The sequence below is a fragment of the Bos taurus genome, chromosome 11 (assembly GCF_002263795.3).
Source record: "Bos taurus isolate L1 Dominette 01449 registration number 42190680 breed Hereford chromosome 11, ARS-UCD2.0, whole genome shotgun sequence".
Classification (NCBI taxonomy): domain Eukaryota; kingdom Metazoa; phylum Chordata; class Mammalia; order Artiodactyla; family Bovidae; genus Bos; species Bos taurus.
The window spans coordinates 96329825-96354849 of NC_037338.1; the positions used below are offsets into that span (position 1 = coordinate 96329825).

At 44.1% G+C, this 25025-nt stretch overlaps 1 protein-coding gene across 12 annotated transcripts in view; it reads right to left on the reverse strand.

Annotated features, from left to right (window-relative positions):
- Positions 1-25025, reverse strand: part of MAPKAP1 (MAPK associated protein 1) — a 232872-nt gene that overhangs the window by 46141 nt on the left and 161706 nt on the right. For 10 of the 12 annotated variants that reach the window (XM_005213147.5, XM_059891328.1, XM_005213140.5 and 7 more), the window contains one exon: positions 14094-14201. The exons of the other annotated variants lie outside the window; for them this stretch is intronic. In XM_005213147.5, coding sequence (XP_005213204.1) covers positions 14094-14201 — 108 coding nt within the window. The remainder of the gene's footprint in view (positions 1-14093; positions 14202-25025) is intronic. 12 annotated transcript variants of the gene reach the window in all.

Here is a 25025-nt window from a genome sequence, read left to right on the forward strand (position 1 = left end):
TGGCAGGTAGTTCCTAGAATTTTCATGTCGTACAGATGAAGAAGCCAAGGCTTTGGAACTCTTGTCACCCCCCCGCACTCCCAAGTCTGGAATGTGGTCCTCTGAATGCGCAGCTGCTGGGGGGAGGACGCACCTGTCTAGAAAAGGCCAACCAGAGTGGGGCGCCCGAGGCCTTGTGATGAGAACCCAGAGCTGGGTCCACAGGGAAACAGAGAACTCCTTGGCACAGGGTTGGAGGGATGTAAAACTCTAGGTTTGGGCATAAAACTGGAAAATTCTATTATGCCTGCCAATTACACACTTTCCTTCCCACTGTTATTGTTTACAGGGCAGGCTTTTAAGTCAAAGCTGGCTTCTGATGCCTTCACATTGAACTGATTTATTAGGAACTGGATGTTCTATTTTCAAACACGACAACTCTTGCCAGCCTAGACCATCCTAGCACCTACAACGACGTGCTCCCCTCAGAAAGGCTGCAGTCTCATCTTTAAGCCTCACCAGTCACTGGATGCCTGGGACACGGTCCACATTTTGACCTCTCTGCCCAAGTCACCCTTCTCCCCTTTCTGCTCCCTCCTGGCCTGTTCCTCTAGGCCTCCTCCCCATCCCTCTGATGAGCTTAGCTCAAGCGACACGCCAAGGAAGCCTGAGTCTAGCTCAGCTCCTCCTGTCACTGCACCCTGCATTTCCCTTCAGGTTATTTATCACAGATAGTAATCGCCCGTCTCTGCCATTAGACTGTAACCCCAAGAGCAGAGACAGAGTGATTGCTTTATTAAACACCATCGCCCAGACCCCGCTAGTGCTACCAAGTACAGAATAAAGCAAGAGCTCAATAGCAATCTACTGGATGAATACTAAACACTATATCCTCGGGATCAGAGAGGTTTCGCGACTTAACCAACCTCACATTGCTAGGATGGGCACAGTGGCATTCAGCCTTTGCAAGGCCCACTGGGTAACCCTGCCCCCTTTCTCCGGAGCACTTGTGATTTTGGACAGAGATGCTGTGATCATCTGGTTTCCCTAGTAACATCCACATTGCAAGCCAAGAGGAGAAATTAAAGTATTGAATAGTTATTCACTTTCTCTAAATATACCTTTTACTAAAACAGAACTGCCAAGTTGTGTTTATTTTTATTTTAGAACCTCCTAAATTGAGAATTTTGGAGAAATACTAAAATCCTTTCATGTTTTAAATCACTGAAAGCCATCTTTTCTGAGAAAAATGCCATTATTAGATACAACCTAGCTCAAGAACTTCTGTTTTCTTTACTAATTAGTATTTTCTAAATATTGGAGGTATTTGATTTGGAAAGAGGTAACAGTCCATTTATGCTAAAATGCCAATTATTTTTTTAAAAAACCATACTTAAGAGTTTTACATTTTATGATGTTGGATTAAAACCAATTTAAAAATTACTATAACGTGACATATAATTTTTTACTGAGCAATTTCAATGCCAGCTGCTAATAAAGCATCTTAGCTGTAAATGATAATTCAGATGCTTTTAGATAAAGTGGTGCATAAATATGGCTGGAAATTGATTTAGCTTCTTGCAGAAGCTACTGAAGAATGACACATTTTGTTTAATACACCAGCTAATGTAGTCCTAAAAGCTCAAACAAGTGCCAGTTTTCACTCCTAAATTTGCTGTGGGAGATTAATGAAAACTTTATATTTTGCTGAAATGTTAATAATGGGCAGATGAGATGATAGGATTTTAGTAGAGGTCTTAAAGCTATGGAATAACCAGCAGGGCTTGTCAATTTCCTCGTATTAATTTTGTTCAAGACGTAGATAGCTGGTGCTGGCTCAACGCACTAATGCTTCTCGCACTGACCTTCTACTCTCTGACAGTGTAAATTCATACCCCATTTGGGGGTTTAAGTCCTCTTGATACCTGGGTGAGTTCTGAGCCTGGCCCTGGCTGACAAGGGGCATGTTTACGTTTATGATCAGAAGGGTAACTGCACTGGAGAAGTGGAGAAGGAAGGAACAGCCCTGCACTCACCTCTGACACGTGCACTTACCCTAAAGCAGGTTTTTCTGCTGAATGAGAACAGCCTCTGTTCTTGGAACTCTGGTGCCACTTCTCAAAGTAGGCTCAGGAGTGCCTGTGCTTGGAGGGGGCATGTGTGTGTGTACAGATCAGTCAGCCATCCAACCTCTAACTACTGTCCCCGTGCCTGTAGCATGCTGGATTGGGAAGGGACACTTTTGAGGAGAAGGCAGGGTTCCTGATCTTCAGGAGCTTACAAACTCAGTACAGGGTACCAAGAAAACACGCCAAGGCCAAGAGACGTCCCCGATGATGCACACGGCAGACACACCATCTAAAGGCACACATCTGAAGCAGACTGCTACACCAAAAGCATGTTTTAGTTTTTTTTTTAGCCGGACAAGTTCTGAATTTGCATGTACACCTTTACTGTCTGGATCCTTCTGGAAAGGCATGAGTCCAACCACACATGAAAGATGTCTGGCACTGCACCATGTGCATATTAAAAAATACTACTGTACGATCAACTTCACATTTCAAAACTACTTCTGTTAAGAGAAGACATGTTTATCTACTCGAAGTAAAAAAAATAGAACCCAAATATGTTAAAAATAAACATTAAAAAACCACTCCCCAAACTGTTAATTTAATTGAAATATAACCCTTTGGTATTTTGTTAAATTAGCAATTAAAAAGGTCACAAGCAATTAAACGAAACAAAAGCCACACTGTGTTCATCTACATTAATGCTGAACTGGGTCTCCTCGTGAATGACAAGATAAATTGTAATGGTGCCTTCAAAGACTTCACACCGCATTTTGTCAAAGTCGGGAGTGTTCACGTCTCTATGTGCCATGGATTACCATAATGTATCGTGTCAAAACGCTCGGGCTGCAATAACTCAAAGATGTATTGTGATAGATCAAATTTTGGGGTGGGGCCTAAAAGTGACTTGAGCACTGGAGCTCAAACGGACTGACAACAGGCTCTGGAAGGATGACAGAGAGCACTTTCAGGATACGGAAAGCACCGAGGGACAAGCAGAAAGTCTGGGAGAGGAAGGAGCTGAGGTGCCTGGAGTAAGGAACCAGGAAAGAGGAAACAAGGAGCAGCACTTGTCTCAAAGGCAAAACCAGGCTCGGGAAGAAGGGGCAAAAGGAAGGGGAGAAGGGAAGGTAAAGGAAGAGCGAGGAGGCGAGAGCGCGCGAGGGCTAAGGTGTGGCCTTGGGGCTTGGCATCACCGCAAAGAACCCGGAACACTGCGTTCAGAGACACAGAGTCGAACCGAACTCTGGCACTCAGGGTCCGGAGCGGGCCAGAAGCTTGCCCAAGGTTCCGCTGTTGGGAAGAGACAGAGCTGGGACAGATCTGTCAAGACCCCTGTCCCTTCTTCCCCTCCCGAGTCACCACGCTCCTATGAGCAGTAGCAAGGACAGGGATTAAGGTGTGGGTAACTGTCACCTCTAAGTCAGCTCAGGGCCCCCGGCGGGCGTGGTGAAGGAAGTTGGAGCGGCGGGGGTGGGGTGGGGTCGGGGCGGGGGTCTATAACCTCAATACTATTTTCATAATAATGACAGTAAGACATGAGTTGCCCTTTTACACCTGTTTTCTTGGAAGTGCACAAGGTAATAAGAAGTTCATTGATAACGTTTCTGATTCCACATTGCAACCAACCTTTAGGTAACTACCACTTGAGTTTTGGTAGAGTAACAAAAATTCATGTGCACCCTTATTGAAAAGGCTATTGAAATACTCTCCTCTTTTCCAACAATGGATCTATGTTAGCCAAATTTTCTGTGACTATTTCAACCAAAATAACGTGTTGTAGCAGACTGAATGCAGAAGTAGGTATGAAAATCCTGGTGTCTTCCAAGTCAAACATTACAGCAATTTGCAAAAACAGAAAACAGTTGCCCATTGGTTCAGAAGATTAGTCAATAACTTATCTTCCTCATGGTACAAAAATAAATGCTTTTCAGAGAAAAGGAAAGAAAAAAAAAAAAAAAAAAACCCAAGCCAAAATAGAAGTGTTGCTCTTATCATTACATTTTTATAAGAAAATATTTTTATTTAAAAAAATTTTAATAAACATGTTACTTATGTTAACACATAATGGATTTACCACTGTTTTTAATAAATTCGTAAATAATTTAAAATCTTTCACTTTTTAATTCCTAATACAGAGATAACCCAATAAACAAGAGCTCTTTGGGGTCTCAATAATTTTTAAGCATATAAAGAGGTCCTGAGACCAAAAAGTTTGGGAATTGCTGCCTGTATTGGTTCTTACGCCACGTCCTCATTGTCCCTGGACACCCATCTGGACAACCATGATGGGAAAGAAAAGTGCAAGTACAGCTCTGTACCTGTGTTACATCCCTGACAACAACCACAAACAGAGAGCCTGTACGCACACTGTTAGAGTAACAGGCTTCCTGCCAGGTGTCAGATCAAGGCTAATTACAACTAATATTGTTTAAGAAGCGTTTTCGTATACTACATGATTTCACTGGAGCTGAGGGAGACACTTAGAGGCAGTACATACATAACTTTCTTTCAGACAAATGAGCACTAACGATTAAATTAAAGCTCAGATGAACTTGATGTACGCCTCCAGCAGATGTCTTATGTTCCTGGACACAAACTACATGGAACATCAAACTTCGTTTTATGATTCAGTGAGTCTCAGGTCAAATCTAAAAGGCCTCATCCAGTTAGAAGTTAAAGCAACTTCTATCTTTCATCTCCAAAAAGATCCTCGCCAACTTTAGAGCTCAACCGAAGTTCAGTGGCCTTTGCTAAGTTCTTACTTGTGGGCTTCCCTGGTGGCTCAGATGGTAAGGAATCTGTCTGCAGTGTGGGAGACCTGGGTTCGATCCCTGGGTTGGGAAGATCCCCTGGAGAAGGGAATGGCAACCTACTCCAGTATTCTTGCCTGGAGAATTCCATGGACAGAAGTCTCTGGTGGGCTACAGTCTATGGGCTAGCAGGCAGTTGGACACAACTGAGTGACCAAGCAGCAGAGTAGCTCATATGTACATTCTCTGCAGCATGATGGCCCTGGTGACCCTTCCTCCCAGTCACCCAGCACCAACCATGTGCCAGAAGCTGTGCTCGTGCTTTGGGATCACTGGAGGATGGCAGCAGGGTTCGCACTTGGCTGGTGCAAAGAGTCTGTGAAGGCGAGTGGTGGAAAATAAAATGGTGTGGGTGGAGGGGAAAAGTCTTCAGAGAGCAGGACCTGACATGCAGTAAAATACTGTTATGCAAATGACTGAAGAGTAAACAAGCTACCTTCTGCCCCATTCTATCTTGTAGCCTTATTGCTACTCCCCAGATAGAACAATGCCGGCTTCAGCCAAACTGGATTTTGTTCCAGTTACACTATCTGGCCAGAATGTCCTTTCCACTCTAAAATTTATACACTTAGAAGTCTAATCCACATGGAGTCTTTCCCTGATCTTTTCCCTGAAATCCTGTCACCCTTCGCTGAAGGCTTTCATGATAAATGTCTTACATGATAAGTATCTGGACTCCCTTTCTGGACTATGGGCTCCTTGAGGGCAAGAACATTCCATCCTATAGAGTGCAGAGCAGATGCTCAATAAATGCTGTTGGTGGCTTGAATGAGGTTGATGTCACATATTAACCATAACGGTATCTGAGTTGTACACCATCCCTTGAGTTTTACCTCGGTTACTAAAACCTGACACACCAATCCTACTTTTCCAGACGCCTTACCTGGCAGGGACCCTGCCTCAGCAACAACTCCAGTGGCAGCGAACATTTACTGAGTGCTTACTACATGGCAGATACTACGCTCGGCACTTACATTATCTCACTTCATTTTCTCAATGCTCCTTTAAGTTGGCTAATAGTCTCCTTGCACAAGTGAGAAAAACAAGGCTCAGAAAGTCATCCTGCTAGTAGAGTCATACAACTAACATCAGCTGGAGTTAGGACAGGAACCCCCCTAACTGCAAAACTGTGCCCTTAACCACCACATAACCCCTTGGGTAAAAAATGTTCCTTAGGGGGACTGGGAATGTACAAGTTCATGGGCCATAACAGTATCTAAGGAGAATACAACTATGCCTGGCTTTGCTAGTACAATCAGGGATAAAACCTAACTCTCTCTCCTCAGGTAAGACTCAAAGCTAGTACACGAGTGAGTCACGGAGAAAAAACTCTCCTTTAGCATTCTATATCCATCACATTTTTTTCCCAAAGTCCTTTTAAGTCCCCAAAGACTCATAAGCCCCAAACTTCTCTTCTAGTAAACACTTCCCTTTGGCTACTAGTCATTTTTGCTGGTCTCTAAAAAATAATCAATAGGTGATATACTGTAACACACACATGCGCACTCCCATGCCCCGTGTAGTAATCTCTCCAAAGCCTCCAGGATCATACAGTAGGATATAGCCTTCACTGAATTTGCCGTGGTGCAACCAGGTAGGGATCCGTGCTGTCACTGCCTAATTGATTAAGCTCTTGGAGTCAGAGCCTTTCCACAGGGAGATTTCAGACCCTCAATAAATCAGGATAATCTTGTTTTATGAGGTGATCAGAAGGAAACGATTCAGGTTTGCAGAATTCCTAAAAAGAGCGGATCATGGAGGCCAGGGGTGGGGGGGAGGTTTAAGCTCTGCGTCCAAGCTCCTGTCTGGTCCCCGCTCTCATCTTTCAGCACACGCTCCCCTGCTTCTTTCATTCCACTCCATTCAAATACACCATCTCAAGCACACCAAGCTCTTTCTCAAGACTTTTGGAGAAGCAGTCCCTTGGCTTCTGAACATTCTTCATGCTCATGATCTGAATGACTCCTTTTCATTCTTCCTCAAGGAAGCTTTCTGGCCTACTCTCACCAGCTCGAGCCCTCCTATATACTCTCACCCCCTCACAGCACTTGGAGCAGCTGTGAACTCCATGATGTGTGGGCTGTGTATCCTCTGTACTCTCCCAGCACAGTGACTGGCCCAGAGGAGGGGCCATCTATGTTTGGAGGATGAATGAGCAAATATATGTCCAGAGTGAGGCCTATACAGGATCAATCATGACATGCACAGGTCTGAACCACTTGCTCATTACAGGTCTGCCTGGAAGTTAGGATGATGACCGGATTCCCCTCACTTCCTCTTCTTCTATTGTGTCTGTCCCTGTCCAAAACACAAGAAAAGTAATGGAGTCTTCTAGAGAGTCTGGGTATTTTGGACAATTTACAAGACAAAATATCTTAAGAACTGGAACAACTGATCAGCACTGAGGCATCTCTCCGACTCCAGAGTCAGAATGAGGGCACGCGTGCTGGAAGAATCCCACCTCCCATCAGGGGAGTCGCTGCAGAAATGTCACCTGCTGCGTCACTCGACCATCAGGCAGGGGCTGCAGGGCAGCTTCCAGGGCCAGGAGCCCGCCAGAGGGACACGAATCTCTGTGCCCTCACTTAGAGCCCGTACGGGCTTTGTGGCTCGTCAAACGTGTTTCCACACTGCTCTAATGTACCAGTGTATCGCTTAATGAAAGTTCTTAATTGTAATTCAATTAATTACATACACAGAGTCCCCAATTACATTTTCCAATAAGACATTGGCTGTGGTACAGGTCTAAATGCACTTAACCAATTTTAATATATTAAGACCAATTTCCCTTGAATACTAATTACTACCTAATGATAAAATGAAAAGGAGGGGGGGACTTTCAACAAAGAGAGGGGAAGTGAAAATGCAATTTATGTGGAATTTCTCAGCCCAAAGAGCACAAGGCAGACACTCACTGCTGAAGAAGTCGGTGTGGACAGGGCACACACTTGTTTCCAGTTCAGATCAGCACTGTGTTTTGCCCTAGGGATCACGCACCCTCGGTGCTGGCTGTTGCCCAAACGGGCCCACAGGAAGTCTAAGAATCTAGAGGGAGAAGAGGAACGACAGGGAGGTAAAAGACCACCACTCACAACTGCAGACTAGCCGGGGTGTCTGGACGCACAAACACAGCAAGTGGCCAGGACTCGCGCTGGGCACTGCACTTTACCACATGCTTTTAATGCACACAATTTCATTTAATCCTTAAAACAGCTCCACAGGGAAGGGATTCCCACTGGGTTTTACAGATAGGGAAATGGAGCTCAGAGGAGGGCTTGCCTAAGGACACGCTGGGGCCCCAAACATCCTGCCTTTCCTCTACAACACACTGCCAACCAGCTCAAGGCAACCAGACAGCAAGAGGCGGAGACACAGGTATTCTGGCCTCGGGGATACCGTGTCTGTTTCATTTAAATTCTGTTAGTGTGCAGCAAGCAGGGAGCTATTATCCAATATCTACTTGAAAAAATTCTCACCCATACAGAAAATTCCTTACAGGGAACACGTTTCCGCCCACCAGAGGCAGACACGTAATCGGCTTTCAGCAGTAATTCAACCTAAAATATGTACCACGAACACCACAAGTCATTACCATTTGTAAATAAGAGTTTATTTGCAGGATCACATTTTTTTTTTCCTCCTGCTTTTGAGGACTGCTGTTGTGGTATAATAAAAGAGGCTTAAAGCCCTGGTACTTAAGTCACATGATAGAAATTGGAGAGATTAGTCATTTGTAACTGAAGAAGGCAAACCCTCCAGAAGCCAAGGAGAATCCCGAGGGAGTCTCCAGGGCTGGCACAGAGCGCACTTGGTGTGCTAAGAATACGCACCAAGAAGAGGAGGCGGAAACACCAGTATAAGCAGTCATTCACTGTCTGCAGTTGTTTTTTTATTGAGTATTTTTTTATTGAGTAATATTGATGGGAGTTGGTGATGCCAGTGGTAAAGAACCTGCCTGCCAGTGCAGGAGACATGAGATGTGGGTTCGATCCCTGGGTCAGAAAGATTCCCTGGAGGAGGGCATGGCAATCCACTCTAGGATTCTTGCCTGGGAAAGCCAATGAACATAGGAGCCTGGCTGGCTACAGTTCATGAGGTCGCAAAGAATCAGACACGACTGAGCACGTTGATGGGGGCAGCGGGGAAGGGAAAACCCCAAGAACCTAAAGATGATGAAACTCTCATATCTAAAGATGCTCACGCAAAACCCAAGTTCCTTTTAAATGTCATCACACACTTGTACCTTGGAGCCCCAGGAAGTAACCTGGAGATGCTGGGGTCTCAAAAGGCTCCCTTCCCTCCTGAGGAATGAACCACATCTGGCCACGGGCACTGAGATGTAGGGGGAACTCAAATCCAGTCTCTGCCCTTTGGGCGGGGCTGAGTGGTCACAGTCCAGTGTGGGAGTGGGGAAATCCATCTAGTGGGACCAGTGATCAGATAGCGGTAAGGAGAAGGACTCTACCAGAGCCCAGGGAATGGCGACCAGGCGGGCTGCGGCGGCTTTGAGAAGGAGGTGCCTTCTTTCCTGGGTCTTCAAGGGGAAACTGAGGAGGTGAAAGAGGACTCCCACAAACTGAGACCCTGAGACACGCTCCTCTGCCACAGTCCAGCTATCTGAGGGTCTGCCCACCTCGAGGTGAAGCTCTTCCTCAGGGCAGCCTTAAATAAAGGAGACTTCACTAAGGCATTGAAATAAGGGAAGGTCTCCTTGAAAAGAAAAGGAGAGCAAAGGAGATTAAACAGGTATTTAAAGAATCTTCTTTCTATGCAACTTCTTTAAGGAAACAATTAGATTCAGCTCTTTCACTAGACTTAGTGGACAGAAGACACATTTTTCTAGGTCCCCTAATTATTATTCATGTGACCATGAGCAAATCACCTTCTTAAAGCCTTAGTTTCTTCTCCTGTAACATGAAGATGATGACCGTGCGTGCCTAGTTGCTCAGCTGTGCCCAACACTGTGCAACCCCATGGACTGCAGCCCACCAGTCTCCCCTGTTCACTGGATTCTCCAGGCAAGAATACTGGAGTGAGTTGCCATTTCCTCCTCCAGGGGATCTTCCTGACCCAGGGATTGAACCCTTATCTCCTGCATTGGCAGGCAGATACTTTATCCACTGAGCTACCTCGGAAGCCCAAAGATGATGACCACAGAAGTCTAAGAATAACAGCACCTCTATCTCATTTAATCCTTACAACAATCTTGTGAAATGGATTCAACCACTTCCATTTACACAGGAAGCTGAGGCTCAGAGAGGTGACCTGATTTGTCTGATGTAAGAGGTGGCAGTGTCCAGCTAAGGTCTGCCTCATTCTAAACACCATGCTTTAAGTACTACGCTGAACTGCCATACGGGCAGACCAGTGAGCGATAAAACAGGGAAGACACAGTGTCTGACGCTTTGTGGTACTCCATAAATCCGGTTCAATTTCAGGTCTATTTTAGCCCTGATGATGGGAACTTTCCAAGTTTCTCTCTTAAAGCTGTGGAAACAATAAGCTGGTATAAGTGGCATCTTTCTTCTAAGGCTCTGGATGGCTTCCCATGTAAGATCAGTGGGTAAAGGGAAAGGTGGCTGGCAACGTTTGGTAGAAAAGGAAACTGAAGTTCAGTCTGGTGCCAGGATTTATATAGGCACTTGGACAAGAATGGAAATCTTCTAATGTTACATCCTCTCTATAATGTACTCAGGCTTCCTTCTGGTCTTATTCCAGCTTCGAGCAGACAGTTGGCTGAAGGATGCAGTAGATTATCAGACTAGAATCCAAACTGGAAAGCTCAAGGACTTTGGCTTGTCACTTTCTTATTTAGGCCAAGATCCAAGCACAAATGTTGCCTCTCAGTCCCTAGGCAGAAACTCTTGTCATGTTAGCTTCATTTGCAAGCTTCTCTCTTATAGTACATAAAGACGATTGTCATCACCGTTCTTAGGATTGAAAATTTAGGTTGCTGTATCAACAATCTCAGGGTAGGCTTTAGAATCAGACAGTTGACTTAGAATTCTGCTTCATCACTTAGTGACTAGCTAACACTGGACAAGTCACAACCCCTCTCTACAATCAGAAAAGCATCTTGAAAGGTGGTTGTGACGATTATATAAGAGGGAGCAAAATGTATCACATGAGGCCTTACAGCAGCAGGTCTGAATAATTTAAAAAGATCTTTTGATGTGATTGGTATAAAAAAAGCCATGCCCTGTCCCTCTAAGGAAGGAAATCTGAAAGGCTTATGCCTGCTCTTATGCAGTCTTCTCAATCAAATGCTTTTCCTTATAGGTGTACCTCCTCTGGGACACCAAAGCACAGGTGCCGGAAAGCACCCTGCTTCTAAGTTCTCTGGTCCCGTGACCAGACTTCCGCACTGGCCCTGGCCCCTGCTCTCCCTTTCCCCTCCATTCCGCATCACTCCCTCCCCCAACCACATACCTCCTTGAGGGCCCAGATAGTTCTAGTGCTTCAGACTGCCACATCCTTGCCTCATCTGCTTTATGAGCCACGGAATGCTGCTCTTCTGTTATTTATTAATTACAGTTAATATTTATTGAGTGTTTTATTATGTCCCAGGCACCATTCTAAGAGCTTTATGAATCTGCCCATCAACCTTATGAGGGTAAATTAACTACCTAAGAGAGGTTAAGTAAGCTGTCCAAGGTCACACAGCCAGTTAGTGGCAAGGCCAGAATGTGAACTGAGGGTCTGGCTTGACAGCGTATTCCCTTAAACACTGCATGATAGATGCTTATAATTTAGCTCACTTCTAAAATGGCTTTAAGGATAGCAAGCCTGTCCTGATCAAATACAGTGACAGAAGTGAAAAAAATTTTGTTTCTGAAACATTTTTCTTTGTCTCAGTACAATTTCTTAATAGGTAGCTACTGGGGAACAATATGCATTCCTGATTAAAATTTCTACTTAAAATTAAAAAAAATCTTTTCTATAAAAAAGAAGAAATAGTTTTTATAGTTTACTTCCATTTTACAGAGACTAGTTATAATATTCCATTGATTCCAAACCACTGACTACCTGGCACATTCTGTACATGCTGGTACGGTCTTCTTTCACTAACAAAGTGATTTTGACTCAAAGGCAAGCTTTGAAAGGACTTTGTGAATTCTTTAAGATGGGGGTGCTGAGGCTAACAGAGGTCATACAACTTAATTAAGACTATGCTCATACTTGGAAGTGGAAGTAGAGTAAGAACAAGAGACCAGATTTCAAAACTTTATCCATCAATCCTTATAGCTTTTCTTCCCCAGTAGAAGAAAGCTGCACCTTATCCTCAAAGAAAAAACCCCCCAAACCCCAAACCACATTTAATTTGGAATCACAGCATACTGTGAAATACTATACAGCAATTAGAAAGAGGTAAATTTATATATGGAACAATATATGGATTGATGCAACATATGGAGTATTCTCTATGTGATACATTGTTAAAACGATAAAAGAAAAATGTAGAGCACTGATGACAGTTTTTTCCATTTGTTGCTAAAAGGGGGAAATACGTGTGCGACCCCATGGACTATACAGTTCATGGAATTCTCCAGGCCAGAATACTGGAGTGGGTAGCCTTTCCTTTCTCCAGGGGATCTTCCCAAGCCAAGGATCGAACCCAGGTCTCCCACACTGCAGGTGGATTCTTTACCAGCTGAGCCACAAGGGAAGCCAAACAATACTAGAGTGGGTAGCCTATTCCTTCTCCAGGGGATCTTCCCAACCCAGGCATTGAACTGGGGGCTCCTGCATTGCAGGCGGATTCTTTACCAGCTAAACTGTCAGGGATCCCAAATGTGTGTATATATATACATGTCTTTATGTGGGTGTATTCATGCACATATACAGAATATGTTTGCATATGTTTAGATGATCCCTTTGGATCATCTTTGGATGATCTTTGGAAAGATACCAAAGACACTGGGAACAACCGTTGTCTCCTGTAGAGGAATTAGGGGAGAGAAAGGAGGCTAAAAATTTTCATTATACTTTGTTATCTGAAATTTTTTTGCATATCTAAGTGTTATATATCCAAAGTCTATACCAATATCCTAACAAATAATCTTTTATCTTATTCAAATAACAAGAAGTCAACAATGTGAGACAGAATCCACTACAGAGTTCCAACGTACCGCGCAAGGCCCAAAATGGGTGATGAGTGAATATTAGGTGAATTAATACAGGTCAGTCTGGTATGGATCAGGTATACCCTCAAAGACTTGACAGTGCAGTGGGAGAGACAGACATCAATCATTCATTTGGAAAAATAGATAATTATAAACAGAAATATATGCCATGAAGAAAAAGTAGTATGCTCTATGATGGAATATAGCTGGGGACCCAAGTGAGGGATGGATGGGGTTTAGGCAATGAGGGAACAGGGAGATCACAGGTGGCCTCTTTTAAGGTGACATTTAAACTGAGAAGAAGGATGAGAAAGTTAACCAGAGCAGAGGAAAGAAGAAACTGCCTGTGTGAGAGTGTGAAAGCCCTGAATGAACCAGGAATGAGGGCGAGTTGGATGCTGAGATCAGTCTCCACATGTTGCTCCTTAAGTCAACTGGGGTACAGTGGAGAGGAATGGCCAAAATTCACAAATCTGAAATTCTAAAGAGAAGGAAAGAAATTAACTAAAATTTAAAGAGGCTTTCTTGGAGAAGGAAATGGCAACCCACTCCAGTGTTCTTGCCTGGAGAATCCCAGGGACGGGGGAGGCTGGTGGGCTGCCGTCTATGGGGTCGCACAGAGTTGCACACGACTGAAGTGACTTAGCAGCAGCAGCAGCAGCAGAGAGGCTTTCTACACACCACTAGGAACCACCCTATGCTGCCTCCAGCCGAGAGTATGAAAATGGTCAGAATTTTCTAAAACCTGATGACTGACCAGTGATATCGACAGGGCCAGATGCTTTATATACAAAATAGCCTTTGCCAGAGAAAAGGCCTTACATTTCTAAGCCGTTTCCAGGACTGTTCCTAATTTAGGAAGACAACAGTTTAACAGATTAAATATTAATCACAGAGGGCCAAGCAGGATGCAGACTCTTTACCAAAAAGCATGAAATCAATCATTTCACACTGGGATTACGCTTCTGGCGTGAAGGCTGAGGTCTGCTTTGGAAAACAGTCACTTCAAATCTGCCTAGGGAGGCCAGACCACTGAGCGTTCCCAGACACGGGACTGGTGAGCATGTTGCAACGGACAAAGCGGACATGGAGCGAGGAGGCCAACGTACTGTTCTCGCGGACCAGGCAGAACTCCCAGGCGCTCTGGCTCTCCAAGGTGCTCTCCAGGTCCACGGCGACGTTGGGCTCGCTCTGCTTCTCCAGGCGGTACTGAGGGCCTGGAAGATCAAAGGGGCAGGAGGAGGGGAGGAGGCTGAAACAGTGAACTGAACATTGAGAAAACACCACATACCGGTGAAAAGCTGACAATGCATTAGGAAAACACTGATGTCTGCTTGGGGTCTAGCTATCCAAGATGGAAGAGTCTGAGTTTTTTTCCCCACAAGGTTTCACATATTTGTCTGTTCTATTATTGGGTCTACTTTTGTGCAGTTCTCCCCTAAACGAGATGAGAGGTAAAAGGCTTTTGAGTCGGACTGACTTGGATCCACCATTGTGGCTACAATGGTTTCCCAGATAGGAGCAGGTACCCTCCCCTCCCTGAATCTCTGATTCCTGATGTATAATGTGGGAACACATACCTTGAAGGGTTATTGTGAAGATTAGAGATGACACAGGAAAAATACTTAGTACTGTACCTGCCTCATAGGAGGCACTCCTATAACATTATAGTTATTATATGATAATGAATAATCAATTACAAGCAGAAATAAAGTATGCTTAGAACCCAAAAATGCAGAAAAATTTTTTAAAAAGCAGATAGGGTAAAAAATAAACTCCAGGTTTGGGGGTTATAGTGACAGAAGGATAGTAGCTACTGATTCATGGTTTTGTTGAAATATTTATGAAAACACAAGAGGCACAGGTTCAATAATACTGAAGACCAGAAATATTAGCTACCCTGCATCTCAAGGGGGTTCTGAAAGATCTTAAAACATGGGGCATTTATTCATGTATTTCTTTGTCAAGCCAAATGACAATCTTGTTCTCAGATAACACCTAACGATCCAATGATCAGATTCAAAAGACTGCTCTTGTTGTTGTTAATGGGTATTGAAAAGATTAGAGGTGTAAGAAACTGTCTGATTATTTTGACTATGAAAGGCATGTCTGGTCAGACAGGAGGTGGGAGAGATCTGAGGAAGCGCCAGAGGCCTTGCGGGGCTCCCAGGTGCAACACGTATTTTTAGATATGTTCCTCAGCTGTCGTCATCTTGTCGATTATTCATTCACGTCCGACACGTCTCCTCCATCAGTCTGGAGGCCTTTCACTCACCTCCAGCCATTCCCCTCCCATGCTCTAAGTTCATCCGCAGCACTGCAGCTGCAGTTCAGTTTCATGGTATATTTGATCTTTTCTCTAACTGGTATTTCACTAGCGTTTCTGCCGATTATCAGAATTCTTACATTCGTTCAGTCCTTTTTTACACTACTTAGAGGTTTTAAGCCTGCACTAAGTTAACAACGCTCAAGACGCATACGACTATTTAAGGACATGCATGCTTAGAAGTCCATACAGTTCTGATAAATTCTAGTACACCGTATTCAGGTCAAGAATGCATTGCAGTTCAACATTCTACACAGTTCAATTTTAATTCCAAAAACATGAAGCGAATAAAGGTATGGAAATACAGATAATTCTCAGTTTCCATGAGCCATCACCCGGCAGTGCCAATATCTGTCAATTACCCAGCCTGCCTGCTGCCGTCACCGGATACTTTCATACTCACTGGTGGGAAGTAGTCACCGGAAGTCACACCCAGCTGAGCTTGAAGGAAACTTAGCTGTTGAGAAAGTCCTAAGATCCCTCTCCCCTGCCCTCTCACCTGCTGCTGTCTCCTCCCTAACCCCCCACCTTTCACAGCCCTGGGCAGCTTCGACCTATTAGAGAGAAGAGAGCCACCACCAAACTTGGGGAGCTGCTTTCTAAAGTACTGGCCTGTTAATTTCCCACAACCTTGGTATCTCCCAGCAACACAGTGCATAGGCACTGACTTTCGCTCCTATGAATTTACAGTAAAATCTGGGTACAAAGCTGTAATAATTCATTTTTTTAATGACAGTCAAATATGGGAATAACCCAGACCTAACAACTGGTGGTTCATATGATAAAGAATCTGCCTGCAACACAGGAGACCCGGGTTCAACCCCTGGGTTGGGAAGATCCCCTGGAGAAGGAAATGGCAACCGATTCCAGTAGTCTTGCCAGAACTCCATGGACAGAGGAGCCAGATGGGCTACAGTCCATGGAGTTGCAAAGAGTTGGACACGACTGAGAGACTCTGAGACTCCAACAGGGAGGCTAGTTAAACAAAATATTGTGAAATACAATGAAGATATTAAGATATTAAAAGTGATGTTGCAAAAGTATTTGATTTTATCAAACATGTTTGTAATATGCTAGTTTATGAAAAATTATAATACAACATGTGTAAGATGATTTCAATTATGAAAAATATATGTAAAGTAATGGGGGGTGTACTGGAAGGTTACTTCCAAAAGGTGAACAGTGATTACACTGGAGAGTGCGATGATGACTGTTTTTATTTCTCCTTAGTGGTTTCCTGTATTTTTCAAATTTCCTGTAACAACTTAAATAAAAGCTACTTTTATTTATCATTTTAAAAACATTATATCTACTTATAAGTCCTCCAGTTTCTTACTATGCCATTTTTCTGAGGATACTTTAACTACCACACACTGTGGCATCTCCAATAGGTCTTTCGTTTGCAATACTTTAATCAAAACTAGACCTTATCTGTTTATGTAGCTCAATGCTTTCATCTTCAGGAACCCTGTAACCTGGCATGGTCACTCTGAGCACAGCACATAGAGTTTTGGGTGTCTAGAGCTGCTTGCCTACCTGACAGGTAGAGAGTAAGCAAGCCACCCTCTTCCTGCTTCTGGGAGCCAAGGCCTGGCTGCTTGAGGGTGTACTTCAGGCTGGTCTCCTTTGTACACTTTTTCCTTTTGGTCTCTGCGGCTGCCTGGGGAACATGGACGAGGGAAACCAGGGGAGGCAGGGAGTACTACCAAGGGTCCCTTATCGCTAAACACAGATCCCTGCATCACTCTCTAAGCCGTAAATGCCATCATTCCATATTTACTTTCTTGTTTCTTGAGTTCTGTAGATTTTTCTACAAAAATAATTTGTTTCCTAAAAGTTGCTGGAGGACTTTCTCCTTGAGCCTAGTATCATGACGACTCTAAACTGCCGCGTGGCCATTATACACCAAGCACTCCACATATGTTACCCTACTAAATCCTCACAGCAATTCTGAGAGGCAGATATTACTACCCTCATTTGACAGACTGGGACCCTGAAGTGAGGGATCACGCAACCAGTCTAAGATCACGCAAGTAGGAAGCAGGATGGGGGAATGTAACCAAAGCCTATGTATTTTTGAAGCTTTCTTCCTTTAACAAACTATAAATGACTGACCTATATTAAAAAAAACAAACCCATAGTTTATACCTTAAGTATATATTTTTGGTAGCTCTGTGGATTCATTTGGGTTCTAAACTATTTGTGGTTTCTATACACTCATTTCTACAATAGATGATCTGAAATAATTATTTTAGTGAAATTCACCAAGTGCTAAGTATCCCATGCTCTATCCAGGTTCCTTAGGAATAAAGGCTGACCTTATTCTGCCATCCGTCCAGGAAGATCCTCTCCCCATCTTTCTTAAGAATATTCCTACATATGTACAGTTTTTTAAGTAACTAAAATGTCGAGCATAATCTTTTGCTCTCAGTTCTCCAGGGTCGTCCACAAAAACTAAGAACAACTTGCTAACCCACTTCTGAACCTGGCAAATGACAGATGGGTCTTAACTTTGGGGAGCGGCGGCTAGTTAAGCTGTAGATGAGACTCCAGATCTGGACCCAAATAGAAAACTGCCTATTACAAATCTCAATTTCTCTCATGATTCTTGCCTGAATGCTGGATAAGACAGCTCATAGAGAAAGACCGTTTTACACGTTTTCTTCTGAAAAGGCCGAACTGATAAACTTTAGGTCATACAGTGTAATGAGAGGCAGGGGATATATGAGAAGCAATATAGCCTGATGATGAAGGGCACGCACTTGGGGCCAGATTGCCCCCGTCTAGTTCTGCCTGAGAAACGTAGCTCTGCGACTTTGGGCCAACTTACTTAACCTCTCTGTTTCTTCATCTATAAAATGGGGATAATGCTAGCAGCTACTACTTTATAGGTCTGAGGATTCCGTAAGTTAATAGTTATAAAGCAGTTAGAACAGAACATTAATAGTGTCATTTAAGCTTCCACCACGGTCATCCACATCATCCAACTTTTAGAAGAGATTGTAACAGAGAACAAGGTCTACTATGCGCTAGGCACTGCGGTCGGCCTTTCATATACCTCCTCTCTTTCACTCTTGATTATCTTAGGATGTAAAGAGTACAAATTCCATTTTGTAGAGGAAGAAACCATGACTTACAGAGGCTAAATAACTTGCTCAATGTCCCACAGGAAGTGGCGGACTCAGTCTGACTTCATACCTCAGACTGCCCAGGCCTGTGGTCTACACATTGCACACGGATGTAGTGTCTCACTTGTATGTTCTTAATAAATGTCTGTTGATGATAATCGAGATTATAACAACCCAGACCTACTATATATCAAACACTAGTTTCTATCAAATGTTAATTTGATTTTCAGGCAGCTGACACAGGAGGATAGGAAAAACAGCGGCCAAAAGCCGTTTTATAAAGACAAGCTGTGAGGTCAGTTTCCATTAACATACTTTTGCCAAAGAAGTGATTATATAAAAATATGAGGCTCTTTCACACCAAACACGACATCGTTTTCAAGGCAATATCCACCCTTTGGAAAGGTTTGTAAAATGTCACAGCTGTGCACGGAGTTCCATCCCCTTTCCCTCACAGCAGAGAGGAAGGCAAAAGGAAGACTCTGGGAAGCAGTTATTCTGCAGAGACGAGAAAACCTGCTTAGGCATTCTGATGATGTATTTATTGCAGTAAAACCATGTCACCGAATGGTCTAGGAACAAAATACTGCTCTGGGCACTTAGGGAGGGCTCCAAGTTATAATACCCAGGCAGGATTTTTATGGGATTTTGTAAACCCAAAGCAAACATCTTAGGATGTAAGTTTCGAAGGAAATCTGTAGTATCTGTTGGATGGTGGATATATGCTCAGTTCAGCTTCCTCAATGCCTTTTCTTTAATCCTCGCCTGAAATGTAAAAGCATTTGGTATGTCCTTACTTAACAGCTGAGGGCCAGCTGAGGGCTGAAATCCAACGGGAAGCAAGGGCAAAAGCCTGAAGAGTGAAGAGAGAGAAGCCACACCATCGTCACTATCATTCTGCATCTTACTTCTAAAGGCCCACGGAAGAAATCTCCAGATCTAGCGGGAAATGCTGTAGTTCCTCAGAGCAACTGGTGTGTTTGTACCTTTAGACAGTTTAACATAAATCTGGCAACTAACTGATACTGTATTCCTTTCTCCTTTGCCTACGAGGAAGCTCAGCACTAGATGTGTGATGACTGAACACGCATTTCTGGGTCAGTTAAACCTCCAGACCTTTATTTTCCTTTACTTTCAGGGAGTTTTCCAATTCATGCAATTTTTATCCCTTTAGTGTATCTATTCCAACTGCTTTTCAGATTGAAGTAGGACATAAATGAATTAACCTATCATTATTATCGCTGAACATTACAACATGTTGAAGGCCCACCTATCTGGAGAATGATAAAGGAAAAGGCTGAACACTTTCAGGGATGTGCCTTCACGTTATTTTTCATTTTTTAGCTTGAAGAGGAGCTTTAATCTGAAAGAGCTGCTTGCAGCCAGAAAAAGTTAAGTATGAACAAATAAGAGGAAGGGCTGGGTTTTGAATAGAAAACTCTGGTGTCTGTACCCTCTCACTATGCGTTCTGGGGAAGTAACAATCTCTGTGTATTGTACCTGAGAAGGGTGCTGTGAGGATTAGAGGGGCTCAGTGGCAGCTGCTGTCACTGCTAGAACAGGCTGGGTGGAGCAGGAACTGTTGCAGGAGGCTTAGGCAGGTCCTGAGCCTCAGAGTCACAAGCTAACAGCCCCGTTAAAGGATAATACAGGGGGGTGGGGAATGCTGGCATCAAGCAGACGTCCGCATCCTTTCTCACGTGTGTCTGAGGTAGGAGTACGGGTAGGAGAGCAGGCAGATCTATTTAAACAAGCTTGCTTTTAAGCTACGGGCAGGATTTGAGATTAGAGACTTGCTCAGCAGCCAGGATTCCTAAAGTTCCTTAGTCTCTGTGGTCCTAAGAATACAGTCTAAAAATGATGAGTACCTACCATCCCCATCAAACAAACCACGGCAGCACAGATACCAAAAGATATGTGATATTGCCATGCCATCCATACATTCACCTAGAAACACTTCAGTCCCACTGCAACAACAGTGTCCCAGACACAGAGATGAATAATCGGTGATTCCAGACCTCCTGCAGGCTGGGGGAGGTGGCAGGACACACATGAGCAGATAAAACTATCAAAGAGCCCCAGCCAGTGCTCTTCCCCAGGTCAGGACAGGTGCTGTGGGAATCCAGAAGAGGGGACAATGAACTGCCCCTTCTCTGAGGTGGACACATCTGAACTGAGTCTTGATGCGGAGCTGGGAGCCGGGAGAAGAAGGGAGAAGTAGCGCATTCCTATAAGAAGGAACAGAATGTGCAAAGGCAAGGAAGTACTGAAGAGCCCCCTGCCTGGGGCCCAGAGCAAATTCAGTGGAGAAAAGGCCTGGGTTCTGTGGGGGTTCAAGGGGAAGCTGGGGCTAGGAGGCTTGGCCCAGAATGTTGGTCAAAGTCTAAGTTTTCTCTTATAAGCAACAGATGCTAACAGAGCAGGGAAGTGACACAATCAGCTTTATATTTCGGTACACTTCTCCTGGTGGCTCTGTCAACAGTGGGCTGAGAAGACTGGTGGCAGGGAGACCCACAAGAGGCAAGCTGTGCCAAGCCTTGTCTGATCTGTGGCAGGGGCCGGCTGAATCCCGAGTTCCTCACTGAGCCAAAGCCATCACCAACAAGCTGATGCTGTCAATATCCAAGCTCAGAACCAACATCAGCTATCCTAAAATGTTTGCATTTAGTGTCAGCTCCATCGCTTGTAACTCTTCCTGTAGGAGTGACTATAATCATTTTCTGTTTGATCTTAATATAAGCACTGAATTATATTCAAGTGATAACCACTGTAGCTTATACCCCCTCTGAGGCTTGGATTGGATCATTTAGAATTTAAATAATAAGAAAGGAACAAGCTGACATGACAATAAGGTCACACTTCAGCCTCTTCTGAGCCAATACACAATTTGCTCTCAGTGAAACAGCCGAATATAATCAAATTAAATACAATTCCTATTACAAAAGAAGAAAGACCAAGGCTGTTCCAATAAACCAATTCTCCTGCCTAGTTAAACTGCAAAACCTTCAGGAAAGGTTTTGAAAGCATGACCCATCAGTTCTAATTTTTAAAACTTATCCTTTCAGTCAAGACTAGAAAAAGGCCCATTCCAACTTTTATCTTTACTACAAAGTGCTGTTATCTTGGCCTGATGTCAGGAGCTCTATCTCTCTTTCTGCTGACAAGGAGAGACGAGAAAGATAAGATTGGAAACGAATCTCACTTCTCTGAGTAAATAAATAATCAATACTCATCTAAATGTAAATGAGAAGGTAGCCCCCTCTGATAACAGCACTCTTATCAGAGAGCCAATTTTCTTCAGACATTTGGCCTCAACCAAATCACCATCATTCAGCCCCGGCCTAATGGCAAAAAATCGTAACTAAATTGAACCGATCACCAGAGATCAACTAAGTTCGGGCCTGGCCACTTCAGGTTCAAATGTTTGGGAATGCAATTCTGCCCCCATTAACTTTCAATAGCAATGAAGAACAGACCGGTCGAGGGGCCAGTGTGGGCAATAAACAAACCCCAGAAAGGGGGCAGGCCAGAGGATGAGCAGGAGTGGGTTTAAGAGTTCAAACAACGTTGTAACTGGAGCGAACCCCAAAACTATGAAGAAAGGCTGCTATCATGGGGTGGGAGATAGCATGCTTGCCTATTGTCAAAGGCTTGGTGGAAACTGAGAAGACATTTAAACTTTATTAAGCTTTATGAACGCAAAGGTAAATACAGGGGAAAAAAGAGACATTAAAAAGCTACAGAAGCTAAAAATAACCTAAATGTTGGAATGATCAATTTCCTCCAACTAATTTGTATCTGACTTAGATCTGACCCAGCAGTGCTGCACTGACCTGATTTTACTGAAATAAGACGCCGTCTACAAGACAAATCGCTTTAAAACCACGGCACTGGGGTTTCCATTTCTTTGCTGCAAGACTCAATTCACTGCTGATGAGAGTATTGGGGAAATTATGACCATTATTGATAGGGCAGCAAAACCACTTTCACACAGTCGTCTTCACGTCGACAGAAAGCTTGCACCGGACCATTAATGAAGGTGTCAGCTAGAACCAGAAATTAAAGACAAAGGCTGGGGAAGGACTAATTTTTAGAGCACGTTAAGGATACTGGACACACAGAAGCACCAGCCATCCATCCTCTGAGGAGTAACAGAGCCTAAACAAGCTCCAGCTGGGGACAAGGCAACTCTGCCTCCAAACAGGGGGGAAAAAGTGCTTCTTTTTGCCTGGCCCTGGAGTTCTGAGAGCATAAGCGCTCAACATTATTGGTTTTAAATCTTTCCCAGACAAAGGAGGACATGTCTGGTGTGAGACAGAACTATTCAAAGTGTAACCATCTTGATAGATCTGTTCTTGTTTTTTTGTGATTAGCAGTAATCTTTTACCAGGATGTGTACATGACTACTTGTACATTGCAGCCAAAAAATTCATATGTATCCTGGCTCCTCTCATACTTCTTCAGAGCAGTTCCTCAGAGCTAGGTGAGAGGCTGTCTGCCAGGGGACACTAAGATCCCCAAGTAGAACCGAAACTCACTGTTCAAAACAAAAAGAGGCAAGAACAAAGTGTAACCCTCCCTGTTCTTGTTGTGAGCATCTAATCCTAGAAGGTGGACACGGGGTAGTTAAAGTTTGAGTTTTGGAGTTTAAAAGACTTGGGTTAAAATCTCGGCTCTTTTACAAAGGCTCTGTGACACCGGGCAAATTAGTTGGTCTAAACCTTCGTGGAGTAATTGTAAAGATTACACAGAACACAGTGCCTAGGATGTAATAAGCACTCAGCAAATGTCAGCTGTTATACTGCTATGCAAGTTTAAACAAAATCATCAATTTGCTCCTTTAGAGTATAACAACAGTGACTGACATTGAGGACTCTCCTGGCCCTTAACAAAGTCCTTTACCTGCACTAATTTTCTGAATCATAAAACTATGAGGCAGGCCCTATTCTAAGCCCATTTTATGGAGGAGGAAAACACGCAGAGTGGTTAAGCCACGTGTCCACAGTGAGGCCAGGAGGAGAATCCAGGTGTGTGAGTCCAGGCTTGTGCTCTTAACCACACTGCTATGCTGTGTTCCAGGAAGAGCTTTCTACAGTCTTATTGAATTTGGGGTTAGAAAAAAAGAATTGTAAGGTTGAGAGAATTTATCTGTTCAGAAAGGAGTGAAGACACTAGGTGGGAGACCAGGAGAAAGAGAGAGTGGGCAGTGGGTCTCGAGGGGCTGAAACCGAGAGCCCCTCAGCCCTCATGCGGGCACCTATCTGCTGAGTGCTTAAAGACAGCGTCATCTGCGTGCCCCGACTTTGCTGGGGGGAGGGAGCCTCTTTCCAAGTTAAATGATTTACAGAGTTACTGCCTCAATCCACAGTTCTGAAAGTGTGATTTCTTTAGGGTTTAACTATACCCATTTCTAGTCTTGTTACAACTTTTTTATTGCGATAGAAAACATTTACTGGAAATATGTTACTGCTATTACCAGGTCATAAAATAAAAAGAAAAATAGTTTATGTATTGCCATCATTTCCAATCATCAATCAGAAAGTGCCAAGAGGAGGAAAGGAAAGGGCGTGCAGCTGAGATTTTCTTCTTTGTGTAGGAGAAAATGCAAGAGCACCATAATTCTTCGGAACAAATTTCTTCTTGAACACCCAGCCTCGCAGAAGGGCTCCTGAGAGGGGTCGGAAGGCACACCTTTGGGCAGCTCCCCTCCTCTCTGCAGCCCTGTCCGACTCCCTGTCAGAATTAAGAAGAGCGCTTTAATCACCTCTTCGGGGCGGTGTTCCTCTCAGTGCCCGGGGCAGGCTGTATTAGAAGCACTGATATCTATTTGTCATTGTCCTCCTGTGCCCCCTTGCCCCAAGTCAGGGCGCTCTGAAGATCAGGGTGGGATTTTTTAAAAATCCAACTCAGGACTTCCAGTGGTCCAGTGGTTAAGACTCCATGCTTCCAATGCAGGGGGTGGAGGTTTGATCCCTGTTTGGGAACTAAGATCCCACATGCCTCAAAGTGCAGCCAAAAGAAGGAAAAAAAAAAAACAAAAAAGTTAAAACCCCAACTCTACTCCCAGAGCTCCAGCGCAGCCAATGGGCTCTTTGTAGGTGCTCAGGGGTAGTGGTGGTTTCCTCTGTTAAACAGAACGACTACAACCAGGCGCCATTTAAAACTGAATTGCCCCACAAGGGCTTCCCTGGGGGCTCAGTGGTGAAGAACCCGCCTGCCAGTGCAGGACATGCAGGTTCCATCCCTGGGTCGGGAAGATCCCCTGGAGAAGGAAATGGCAACCCACTCCAGGATTCTTGCCTGCAGAGTTCCATGGACAGAGGAGCCCGGGGGGCTAGAGTCCAAGGGGTCACTAAGAGTCGGACTGAGTGATAACACACACCAGTATTCTTGCCTGGGAAACCCCAAGGACAGAGAAGCCTCGTGGGCTACAGTCAATGGGGTCGCAAAAGAGTTGGACGTGACTGAGTGACTGAACAACAATGACCCACAAAGGAATCTAGCCTAGGAAATATGATTCCAAGCACATGATGATGTGTGTTCAAAGATGTTCACTGTAGCACTGTTTTAATACTAAAAAGTGCACA